The 12,685-nt window shown below is 38.9% G+C and overlaps 1 protein-coding gene across 1 annotated transcript in view; it reads left to right on the top strand.

Moving 5' to 3' along the window:
- vwa8 (von Willebrand factor A domain containing 8) overlaps positions 1-12,685 on the top strand; it is a 71,482-nt gene that overhangs the window by 55,154 nt on the left and 3,643 nt on the right. The window contains exons 38-42 of the mRNA XM_053496510.1: positions 3,568-3,676; positions 3,840-3,996; positions 6,159-6,267; positions 9,562-9,687; positions 10,757-10,915. Of these exons, the coding sequence (XP_053352485.1) occupies positions 3,568-3,676; positions 3,840-3,996; positions 6,159-6,267; positions 9,562-9,687; positions 10,757-10,915 (660 nt within the window). The remainder of the gene's footprint in view (positions 1-3,567; positions 3,677-3,839; positions 3,997-6,158; positions 6,268-9,561; positions 9,688-10,756; positions 10,916-12,685) is intronic.

Here is a 12,685-nt window from a genome sequence, read left to right as displayed (position 1 = left end):
TATTTTGTTGATTCATATAACCACAGATCAATCACTTATGCACTACACAAACTGTGTTGTCTGATTTTAGCAAAAGATAACACATTCACAGCTGTAACTAAACTTATCTGCGTTCCCGTCAGTGTTCCATTTAAGTGTGTGTTCAGACATTAGTGTGCAGGCGGGACAGAGAAAGTTGTGACTTCAAGTTGTGGCTAATATAATGCCACATCACAATGACACACACACACACACACACACACACACACACACATACAAACACACACATCATGATCTGTTTTTGATGCTGTAGTGAAATAAGAAACATATGAACTTTATTGTCACTCCTCTCACTGTTCAGCTTAAGCAGACTAAACACTGGATGCTCAAATGTGTCATCAGAATCCCAACTAACCACAGCATTTGGCTGGGCATAAAGAAACTGACCGACGGTTTTACGTCAGTTCTGTCTTCTTGTATTCTTTCTTAAGACTCTTGCTGGGGAACTGGTTAATTCCTCAATCTACAGTCTGCCTTAAGCCTATGTCTGTGACCTGTTCAAGAGGCACACACATCAGTCATGCTGATTTTGACATTTCAGAAGGATCTTCTCTTATCTTTCTTTTCGCATCACTCTTAGTGTCAGGGAACAGTTGTATTCAAACTGCTATAGCTTAAATGTGTTTAAATAGATTTGTGCTAAAAACAGGGTTCATACAGAGGCTCCTGGCGACCATGGGCCGAACACATGGAACATTCTGCAAGTTCAGCAAAAAAAGAAATTAACTCCATCTTGATGCTTATTATTTATGCCATATAGACTTGTGAGACTTTTATGACACTTCTGGATGCTTTAATAAATTACTACAGTTAACCAAATGACAGCTAGCATTATGGTCTCGAGCTCTTTAAGTAAACTAATTCTCAGAAGCAAAATATGTTCTCTTATGACCTTAGAAGTTAAACCCAACATAAAGTTGTTGTGCTACCACAAGTCACAGGAACAACTTTTGGCCATCTCAGCACAGATCTCTGCACATCTCCTGAACTGTACAACTGGTGTTTTTATGATGCCAGTGGAGAGAGAGAGAGAGAGAGAGAGAGAGTGAGCTGTCTAACCCATCAGGCAAAAAATCTCCTACAGGGTTTTAGTTGGCACAAGATCTGCTGACTATGAAGGCCATAGCTTATCATTTATAGCAGTTTCATCTTGGCTTTGGTGATGCACAGTGCAGTGTGCATAAAATAGCAATAAAATATCTTACATTTTCTTGCAACACACTTTCTTAAATAAATAATTAAATAAAAGTGTAAGGTGATTTATTGGTATTTAGTCACATTGCACTGTCCATCACCAAGGGCCAAAATAAAAATGCTGTAAATGATATACTGTGTGTGTGTGTGTGTTTGTCTGCAGTACTGTGCAAAACTCTTAGTCAACCAGATTTTTCCGTACAAACTTTGTTACACATGTTTATTTCATGAGTTTATTTATAAATCAGTACAAAAAAACTCGAATTAACTTCTAATTTCTAAGCATTTAGGAAAAAAAAATCTAATTATTAATAATCTAAAAATTAATTAGATGGATAGACAGATAGAAACTTTATTGATCCAGAAGGAAATTCTAGAAAATTACTTAATTTACATTTAGTCATTTGGCAGACGCTCTTATCCAGAGCGACTTACATTTTTTTTTTTTTTTATCTTATAACACATCTGAGCAGTTGAGGGTTAAGGGCCTCTCTCAAGGGCCCAACAGTGGCAACTTGGTGATTGTGGGGTTTGAACCTGGGATCTTCCGAACCGTAGTCCAATGCCTTAACCACTGAGCTACCCCTGGCCCTAACTTAATTACTGTTTGCTGCTTTATATATATTTTTTTACTTATTTTTAGAAGACATTATTTCACTATAGCAGTTATTTACATGTGCCTAAGACTGCACAGTACTGCACACACATGCACAAAAAAAAGAAAAGTTTTTTATTAATTAATTAATTTATTAAAATGTTTTAATACACACACTCAAGGCAAAAAAGGACTTTTGATTGTGAGGAATAACAACACAGTTATGGAAGTAAAACCTACCTTTATTCTTCTATTTAATACATGTACACCAGCGTTTCACTAGTGCTTGGATATCATCAAAGTTTTCTCAGCACAAAGCCATAATTGGACTGCCTGCTTCACGTCTAAAACACCGGCCTCTCAGGAACTACTTTAATGACCCAAACATGTGAAAATAGCTTGGCACAAGATCAGGACTGTACAAAGGATGAGGCAATAACATCCAGTCGAGCTCCTATAATGTGCTGGTGGTGTCTATTAATGATTGTGTGTGCAGTACTCACTGAATGTTTGTGGGAACGACTGCAATGGGCTCCGAGCCACCTTTGCAAGGATTGTCGTTCACAGACGTATGGCCTTCTTTAAAACGTTTGTACAAATCAAATTTGACTTCTTCATTCACAAGAAGCTTCATCACAAGACCCAGTTTAACATGAACAACCCTTGTTTATAGTTAATACTGCCTCCATCATCATTTCTATCCTCAAAATAGCAGACAAGGCAAGCAAACCTTATGAGTGCTGACTCTACTCATCACACTTGTCTCCAGCCCACACAGACCTGGAGTGCACTGCTCCCATTAAGGCTGCTTTTGCATATGAGTGTGATTCACTGACATGCAAACGCAGTGGCAGACTATTAGACCAGCATGAATCATGTTTTCAGTTCCTGCGTTGTTTTTGTTGCTGTTGTCTCTCTTATTCAGATAGAATTGCTAATGAGGGTCTGGGGGTTTGCAGAGAGTTTGATGTGTTGTGTGTGTTCATGATGTGTGTAAGGTTGCCCATTCTCCATGACTCAGTGCAGTTGATATCAGTTGCTTGAACAAACTGGGTGGGCCTCATGACAAGTGTTCATTTAGATTGTGGACTGTCCTAACTGTTATTTCCAAAATGATTCAGCAAAACAAGAAATGTTCTGTCCACTCTTGGTACAGTCATTATCAAACTTTGATAGTCAGGTTCTTTACTGCATTAAAGGACGGTTAGCATTGACAGTGTGGTTTGCCAGAGCTTAGCCAATAAACACAGTGAGAACCTTGAGAACTGAATTACTCTTGCAGATCATGTTGAGACCCTTAAAAAGATTCTGCTGTTTTAGCCCCAAGGATCTTCCAGCAGAGGAGAGAGAGGTGTGTATAAGGTCATAGACATCTGCACTTGTGTATGAGCCTTTAAGAAAGTGAGTGTTTGTTCCTTTTAAACCTCTGTGTCCTGGGCGATCAGAGAGAATGCAAAAGTTGGGTCTGTGCAGATAAGTAGAAATGTGGCATACAGCATATCAGTTCCAGGTCAAACCTGGGTGGAGACCTGCACCTACTTAAATAAATGTTTTTAATACACTTTTAATCGCACACCTCATCTTGAAAAACTTTGTCTTGTGATCTCCTCCCTATTTGTTAGCAATTATGCTTATGTGCCATGCAAATACAGTAGAAGAATACAGTAGAAGAACAATACTGATGAAATGACGTACTATAAAGAAGAATTTTTCAATTTTTTCAAAAAAAATTTTTTCAGATTACTATTCAGAGGGACAGCGGCCTTGATGTCAACGCACCAAAACATGGCAAGATTGACCCCCTGAATGCCCCTCACGTAGGGGGTAATCAGTGGGCAGGAGGCACAGGTAGGTTATCAAATCTTATTTGGTTCTAATTTAATTTATTGAATTAAGAATGGGAGAAATTAATAAAATTGGAGAAATTATTTACTACAGTCCTACAGGTTTTTAAAAATTGAAAATTTATAGAATTAGGGTAATATTAGAGGTTAATTCTGTGATCCTGTAGGGGGCAGAGACACAGCAGGCCTCGGAGGAAAGGGAGGTCCCTACCGTCTAGATGCTGGCCACAAAGTCCACCAGATCTCCCAGGCTGAGAAAGACGCTGTGCCTGATGAAGTCAAGAGAGCTGCACGAGAAATGGCCGAGAAGGCTTTTAAAGAAAGGTATACTTATTCATCACTCTCCTGGTGCCCTCATTCACCAAGAGGATGTTTGAGAGAGTTTACGATCAAGTGAACTACATGTGTGTGTATGGACGTGTGTATAATGCAGAGCCTCATCAGTCGATTACAGAAGAGTGAAGCCCTAGGGAGCTCAACCAGAGCCAGCTATTCCAAAAATGCACCCCGTGAATACCGCAATTCATGCGACTCGATGTGTGTGTGAGTGGGAGAAGCCACTGAGTGCAGACCAAGAGGGATTGGATATGAAGGAGGCTTCTGTTTATGCCTGTTTTTTCATTTGTGTGTCTCATGTCCACACCCAAGACTTTACATCTAAAACAAGTTTCACACCCAGATCCATACATGTGCAGAGCCAAGTGTTACACACACATACAGAGTCACCGTTAGTATGGTGACATGAGCAAGCAACATATTTTAGGTTGAGTAAATAAGTCATATTGCAGCATTGGTTTCGATGCTAATGATTCTGTCAGTTTGTGTGTGACTTCAGGATATTCATGTGGTAATGCGTTATATCCTGTTTTATATTCTGCCTGCTTCTTGTCACGTTCTCAACCGCTAAATCTCAGGTTTTGCTTTGCTGGGTCGGTTTTCACAGGAAGTGGGATTATATCTATCTTAGTGTCTGAGTGTAACATATAAAACTGCCAAAAAACACCTGCAGTTACACAATGTGAGCCATCCTGTAGAAAAGACTGATGACAACCTATCGAACAACACTTAATTTGTTCTCACCTTTTCAGCAGAATATAGATCCTCCCAGAGTGAAGTTTTACTTTCTATTTCTATATCACACACACATTCTCTCTCTCACACACACACACACTGGCGGTCTCACTGTGGTCTGTGGACAGGTCTGGAATTCAGCAGAAAATAGCAGCGTGGCCTGTCCCTTCTCCAATAGCACTACTCAAAGAATGTGAGCTTCTAAGGCCAGTCAGGAAACCCATGACCATTAACTGCCTTAAATATGTGTATGCAAGTGTGAGATTCAGACACAGCACATGCGGGAAAAACAAAAAGATAGAAGAAGGAAAAGGCACAGCTGTTGCTACTGTTTCACACTATAGAGGTTATCAATCCTTAACCCGTATCATTTCTTATAGTTTTAAAGTCTCAATACAATCTGCCAGCGCAACTTCCTTAATGGCTATTTGCACATCTGCTGTAGTTGGCTGTGGAAGATGAAGGTGACGGGATGAGACCGTTCTGTAATCTCATCTGTGTAGAAGCTAAAAGCTGCTCCCTGCTTTACTCTGTGTACGTTAGGCTCTGCTTCCCCTCTATGACTTCAAACATCTCTCACATGTACACACGCGCACACACACACACACACACACACAGACACACACCCATATGACAAATTGCCCTTATGGTTCTGCTCTGCCTGGATTGAAGTATTGTAGGATTAACACAAGTCTTTAGGGATTATCGGTTTTAGATGGCACCTGGACAACCACTTATACCTGCTGAAGGTACCTTATACCTGCTGAATTACACAGAGCCGTCAGTTCTGCAGTCACACACGCAATAGAGAGCAGAACAAACTGAGGAGAAACAATATTTAGGGCGTGCTGCCACTAGGGTCGTCAGGAAATCTCACATACGGCAGTACTCATTAGGGGCCTCCTAAACTCGAGTGCTCATCATCCTTGCTGGTAGCTCTGACAGATGGCTGTATCACTGCGATCATCATATGGCAGCCCCGAGTGAGTTTTCCTTGGCCCGAGGCCACCCCTTAACACATGACTCCGGTAAAGTTTAAACTATGTAGAATCTAAAACAAGTGCAACCTGGCTGTAGAATACTGATCTACCAACAAGAATAGAGATAGATAACTCTATAGAGGCCAGGGTTGTCAACTGGTGGTTTAGATTTAGATGTGAACCAAGTTTTTAAGTTGAATAAACTTTAGACAAAAAAAATGCAGTAAATGTAGGATCTATTTAAGTGCTGTTTCATTAGAATTATATAAATTTAATCTGACTTGTCAGATTACAATGGATGTTATCATAAATATAGATGATATCTTTAACAAAAATAAGCAAATAAACAAACAAACAAACTTGGAAGATATTAAGGAGTGTTTGTGTAGTTTCTGAGTGTCCTGGTGTTTATGATGGAGGTCCTGTGTGTTTCAGGTTGAAGGAGATTCAGATGAGCGAGTATGATGCCGCCACATACGAGCGTTTTTCCGGAGCTGTCCGGCGCCAGGTCCAGTCCCTACGCATCATTCTGGACAGCCTGCAGGTAAACATCTCATCTCGGCTCTCCCATAGGGTGTGCACAGTACTTCCAAGAGTGTTATTTCCTTTGCTTCCTTTCACATACACACAAACATGCACGTACACACACACACACACACACACACACACACATTGCTGCTATCACAGCTGCTTCTCTTTTCATCCTGAATGTCCCCCTTAGGTCATGAAACAATTATCCCTATCACTAAGCCAAACTAAGTGCTATTGTTGCTTTGTTGAGTGACCTCTCAGTGGACACCCGGTCATGTGGTGTGCTAAAGCAGCTTGGTGAGGGGTGTCTTGAATTTACAGCAATACTCCTGGGGATTCCCTTTGCAGCAAGACAGAGCAACGATTGTGGCGATCAGATTTCTTTCTGGAAGCTTCCCTGACAAACATAGATGTGTTATTGGGAAAATACCATGTCAGGAATTCCATCTGACTGTCTGCTTACTTCTCTCTGTCTTCCAATGTCTTATTCTGTCACCAACAATTTATTACGTCTTATAAAGAGTTTCTTACAGGGTCAAGTTGTCAGCTCGATGTCTGATTGTATCTGAGCAGTTGAAAGTTAAGGTCCTTGTTCATAAGCCCAAGAGTGGCAGCCCGGTGGCACTAGAGCACAATCTGGGGATTTTCTGATCAGCAGTCCAACACCCTAACCACCGTTACCCATGCGTCTATAACTCTTTGAAATGTGGTTATTTAAATTGTAGCAGTAATTAACTACTCTGACAGTTGAGTATGTTTATGTAACTATGGCCTATCCAGACAGCTTGGCATATTTTTCCACATGTTTTCCCCGTATAATAATCTTGCATATACAGTAATTATAGATTTAATATATTATATGAACAAAAGTTTACAAGGAGTACTAAAGTCTGCATAGTCATTAACAAATAGAAAAATGTCACACACTCTAATATTTCTTGTGACAGCCTTTACCTTAGATTATACTGGTGAACAGTTCCTGCCGTTTGAGTCCTGTAACATGCCTGTGCTATCAGGGAAGAAAAATGCATATTATAAGTGTGATAACCAGGTCATTCAGTATATTTAGGTCATCAGCCTCCTTATTTTTACTGCCACATAACGTTGCTGAGCCTAGATGTGACTAACTGAAGCATAATATTAAAACATACTGGTAGTTTTTCTACTTGCAAGTTGGAGTTGCCAATTAGCAAAACCTACACAAGCTTTTTTTGTTTGTTTTTTGTTTTTTTAAACAGCATGCTCAGTCCCACATGAATGTTCTTTTCTGTTCACCCCAGTGTGAACTTAAAAACAGAAATACTCAAGCTTGTAAATCTGTACACGTATATCTGATGTTTTGTCCCAGTTCTGTCTTGTAAATTCAAGAGTCTAGAGCGCTTTAGACACAGGGTCACCCTCCTTTTCCCGTTTTTTTTTTTTTTTTTTTGTCCATCTTGTTTTTTCAGGCTTAGTCGAAATTACTTGTTAGACCGCATCCTTGTGTATGTGTCAGTACAAACAGCACATGCCTGTACCAGATTTGACTGTATCTACACACCTGAGCATCACTGCGGTATGTCAGATCTCAGATACAAAGGACTGAAAATAACCTAAGCATTATACTAACTTGTTGTTAGAGGAATGCACAAAAAACTACAAAGAAAAATAACAAAGCTGCATATTTTCTTTCTTGCCATTGGTCTATAATCATATGATTATAGTGGCATATGCATTTGCATTAGGTCCATTTTTTCACAAACATACCTGTACTTACTTGCCTTGTATTCCCACACCTCTCACACTCATGCAAGCCGGAACATACATGGCATCTCTGTTATCATAAATTGTATAATTATTCACTTTTATAAGATGTTACAGATATTTTAGAAACTCCAACCAGTTTCATTTTAAAGAGTGACTGAATGTTAAAATCTTTATTTGTGCAAACTTGAAATTTGTAAAAAGGTTTAGTGCTCTAAACTATTCACAAATTGACAGTATTTTTTGTGGTAGGAGTAAATTATTCGCATTCGCATGTTTCGAATTGTAACAAAATCAAAAAAAATTTGAGTATTTATAAAAACGTAATGAATTAAATCACAATACAAATTGAATCTGCGCCTAGGTATCGTGATAATATCATTTTGGCTGTTCCTTGGTGACCCTCATCCTAATCAGACAGTGTTATAGAATGTCAGACAGTGTTGTAAAATCTTAGGATATACCATGTAAAACGATGCAGAAACAAAGTGAGTAAAAAAGTGGAAAAATGTGTTTCAAATTTGTGTTTTTAAAAGCATTTCAGAGTGCTCATTGTTGTCTTAGGAAGTTATGAACTCTTTTCCAAAAACTATTTAATTATAAAACTCTTATCAGTTATGTTAAGCGCATAATATTGCCCTTAAAGCTTGCAGTTCCCATTTATGTCTTAAACCACACTGTATAACCAGATATGCCATGTGCCTTAACTTTTCCCTAGCTACTATAACAGATGCGATCAAAGTCTAGTCTCTACTTATCGTTTTTGTAGTGCAGCTTAGCTCTTTGTTTCTAGCTGTGAGATGTGGCACAGAAAATGCCGCTGTTTTCATTCAGACAGCCTCTGGAGAGCAGTGTATTTTTGTGCAGAATTGCAGACGCTTGCCAATAATTTTCCCTCTGGATCACAGAAAACATTGTTGTATTGTGAGTGTAACACTTTGTTCTGCTTTATCTGAATGTGACTGGCACGATGACACAGGAGGACAATGTGTGGGATGATGCAGCAGTTCAGGGAGCTCCAGGGGGATCAGAGTCTAATCTAAAAGCAGATGTGGATGTGTATCTTTGGCAGTTCGATGATTACTGTTTATAGCTGACATGCACCTGGGGTCACGATCATGTCTTAAAAATATTTCAACCTTAAGCTTTCATATAAATTTATTGAATTATTTCATATTTATGGATGTTAAATGCTATATTATAGTATTTTTACTTTTCAACTGGCTTAACTAACAGTTTTGCCCTGCTTTCAACTTTTTGAGGTTTTGGTACTCCGGGTACTCCGGTTTTCTTCCACAGTCCAAACACTTGCAGATTGGCGTTTCCAAATTGCCCAGAGTGTGTGTATGTGTGTGTGTGCCCTGCAGTGGATTGGCACCCTGCCCAGGGTGTACCCCACCTCGTTCTCTAAGACTCCTCGGATAGGCTGTATACAGGATATAGGCGTTGAGTGAGTGATTGGTTAGATTTTTCAGCATGGACACTATCACTGCTTTTACTGTAGCCCTATGGGTGCAGGTGGTGAGTGTCATATTTTCTAATGAGTTTAATGCTTATTTTACAGGCTAAAGGAAAGGAAAGGCAGTGGCTGAAGAACCAGGCATTGGGGGAGCTGGATGATGCCAAAATCATTGATGGCCTGACTGGAGAGAAAGCCATTTACAAACGTAGAGGAGAGCTGGAGCCAGAGGTTAGAGATCTGTTCTGTCTGTGGTGCTGAAAATGACCCGACCAAAAGAAGGTTTGGACAAAATAGCTCCAACTGATTGAAAGCCTCACACTTACCAGAGTGCACTTACACTTTTATGAACTCATTTGGTCTTGAAGGCATTTAGTTTCTGGCTTTGGTTTTTACGAGGGTTGCATACCATCTTAAAACATTTTAATGTCTTTAATGGGTTCCTGAGTGGTGCAGCTGCTAATAGGATTGCATCGTGTTGCCACTGCCACCCATGAGTAGTCCTGTTTCTACAAATAGCACAAACACGGACAAGGAAAAATGAAAGAGATAAGAAAAGTGTACTCATGTGTACTTGTGTTAAATTCCTACTTAATTAAAATTTAAATTATTGTATCCAAAAATCTACTTGAGCTAAAGTTCAGACAGATTTTTCATCATCTATTTAATATTTATGGAAATATATATTTATGGCTTATTGTTGAGGGACGTTTAAGTCAAACCAGGACTTTTGATTTTATAGAATTACAGAACACAGTTATAAGAGTGAAACTATCCATATGTACAGTATATAATCCCCTGCTACACCAGCTCCCTTATCCCAGAATGTCACTAACACTTAGTTGCCATCAAGGTAGAGAGTTTCTTCAGTATGCCGGAGCCATGATCGGACTGCTTGTGTCAAAACATTTCTTTAACTCAATGCAGATTAGAAATCTTTTGAGCTCTTTTGGTTACCAGTGTGAACTCACTTCTGGAAATTCAGATGTTTAGGATTGATTGTGTTTACAGTTCCCACAGACAGATGCATATTTTCCAGATGGACAACCTTCTTTTAAATCAGATGTTTTACTCTTTTATTTTTGCATTTATGAAATTGCAGAGTTGAGCTCAGGAAAGCAGTTTCTCTTTTTTTAACTGTCTAGTAAATAACCAAATCCAAAGCACTATTTTTTTTTTTGCTTTCTAGAATGAAACCTGAGCAAACCTAGAGATGTACTAAAAGGATGAATGTTCACTTAATTTAGTTTAATAATTTTATCTTTAATATTTCTTGATGGGAAACTGTCTCTTCTCGTAGCCGGGCACACCTCAGCAGAAGCCCAAGCGCTTACGTCTGCTAGCTGATGTGTCGGGCAGCATGTACCGCTTTAACGGCGTGGATGGGCGCCTGGAACGCTCTATGGAGGCTGTGTGTATGGTGATGGAGGCGCTAGAGAACTATGAGCACAAGTTCAAGGTGAGATGCCTAACTACTTTTTTTGTTTGTTTTTTAACACTATCGCAATTTTTGTTTTGTTTTCAAGGAAACGAACATAAGAATAGACCCAGCAGGGTGCTTACAGGAATTTTCCAAGTCTGACTCTCTCTTAATGCTCAATATTCTTAGTACATCATGCAGCAGTAAAAAAAAAAAAAAGTTAGATTTATTTGCAGAAACCTAGCTCCATAACAATACGCACCACGGAAACGACGGCTGTGTTTGCTGCCTCATTCAGCCATGTACTGCTACGTAACCGGGATATCCCTAGCCACTGACACAGTATGATGGAGGTTACTATGGAAACATTGGTAACGGGGGCTAAAGAGATCCTCAGAGGCTGACGCATACTTCAGTCACAGCTGTGTGTATGGCAACAGTTGTGTAGGATTTTAACCTAAGTGGTCACTTCATTCTGTGTCTCTTTCTTCTCTCTCTTTTTTCTTTACTGATGCAAGTCCAGCTGCTGGCTGCCATGCAGGAGGCAATGAATCACTCTATTACTGGAAGCAGTTCTCCACACTGCAATTGGAACACGAAGACATCTCTTTTTTTGCACAAATCTCTTTTTTTAGTATTATTATTTCTTAGGGATCCATAGGAAAAAATATTATATAAAACGTTTGTGTCTCTGGGAGAGAGTGTCTAGGCACCAGACATTATGGCCCCATCGTGCCCCATAATGCTTTGTAGATTCCTCCAGTTGGCCTTATCATATATTCTTCACTGCTTATGTAACTAGTGTATATAAAGCCCTTCCAAATGACATATCTACATGGATTTTGATATAGGGGAGTACATCTTTCAGGTGGCATTTGCAAGTTTCCATAACTTGCTCTATAAAAATGCTATATAATATCTCATCAAGCAGACACACATAGTTGAACATGTATTTGCTGCGGTTTGCAGTTGTTGTTTTTTTATTGTAAATCTCCAGACACTTGATATCTGTATTAAGAGGCTCATGCAAAAGCAGATATACTACTCTCCTCATTACAAAGCTACAAAAAATACTCAGACTCAGGAATACTAACTATTCCACAACTATATAAATAAGTTATAAATAAGTACCTGTAAGTGTCATGATAAATATCCTGAATTAATATTTGTTTTAACATTTCATAACAATTCTAAACAAACTTAGAAAATTATTTGCTCTTATATTTCCTAGCAAACAGAATGATGTGGTGTGTGAATAGTTTAGAGCGCACCACCTGTATACAATGACATTTCACCACTTCAAATGCAAACTTATGTAAATCAAAATGTAATAATAAAAAAAAAAAAATTGAAGAAAACGACTGTGAAAAGGAGCACAAAATTGACAGGACTTAGGTGCAAATGATAAAAAGCAAACTCAAACTATGTGCACGTGATTACAAAGATGGGACTTATTATGGTGGGTGACTGTTGTAGTCCAGGACACCTCTGATGCTACCATTATGTTTAAATTTATTATAAAACTGGATGTGGCACTGACTTTGTTAACATGGAATTTAACTGCACACTACACACTTTGTCACTAAATGGCAGAATAAGTGAATACTTGTTCAAATGACTGCTGTTTATTTATTTGTGCATGGTACAGCTGGTCAGAGATGTTTTTTTAACTGTAATTGTTCTGCAAAGGCTCTCAGTAAAACAACAGTTGTATTGCCACATAATGTCTTTATAAAACTGGTTACACAATAATTTATCTAAAAAGAATTTGTTTATAAAAAGAATGTCTGTCTCCTGTCTGCCCTGTTA

The sequence above is a fragment of the Clarias gariepinus genome, chromosome 5 (genome assembly GCF_024256425.1).
Source record: "Clarias gariepinus isolate MV-2021 ecotype Netherlands chromosome 5, CGAR_prim_01v2, whole genome shotgun sequence".
In the NCBI taxonomy this organism is placed as follows: Eukaryota; Metazoa; Chordata; class Actinopteri; order Siluriformes; family Clariidae; genus Clarias; species Clarias gariepinus.
Note: the sequence above shows the minus strand (reverse complement) of the source record. Positions and strands in the feature narration are given on the sequence as shown.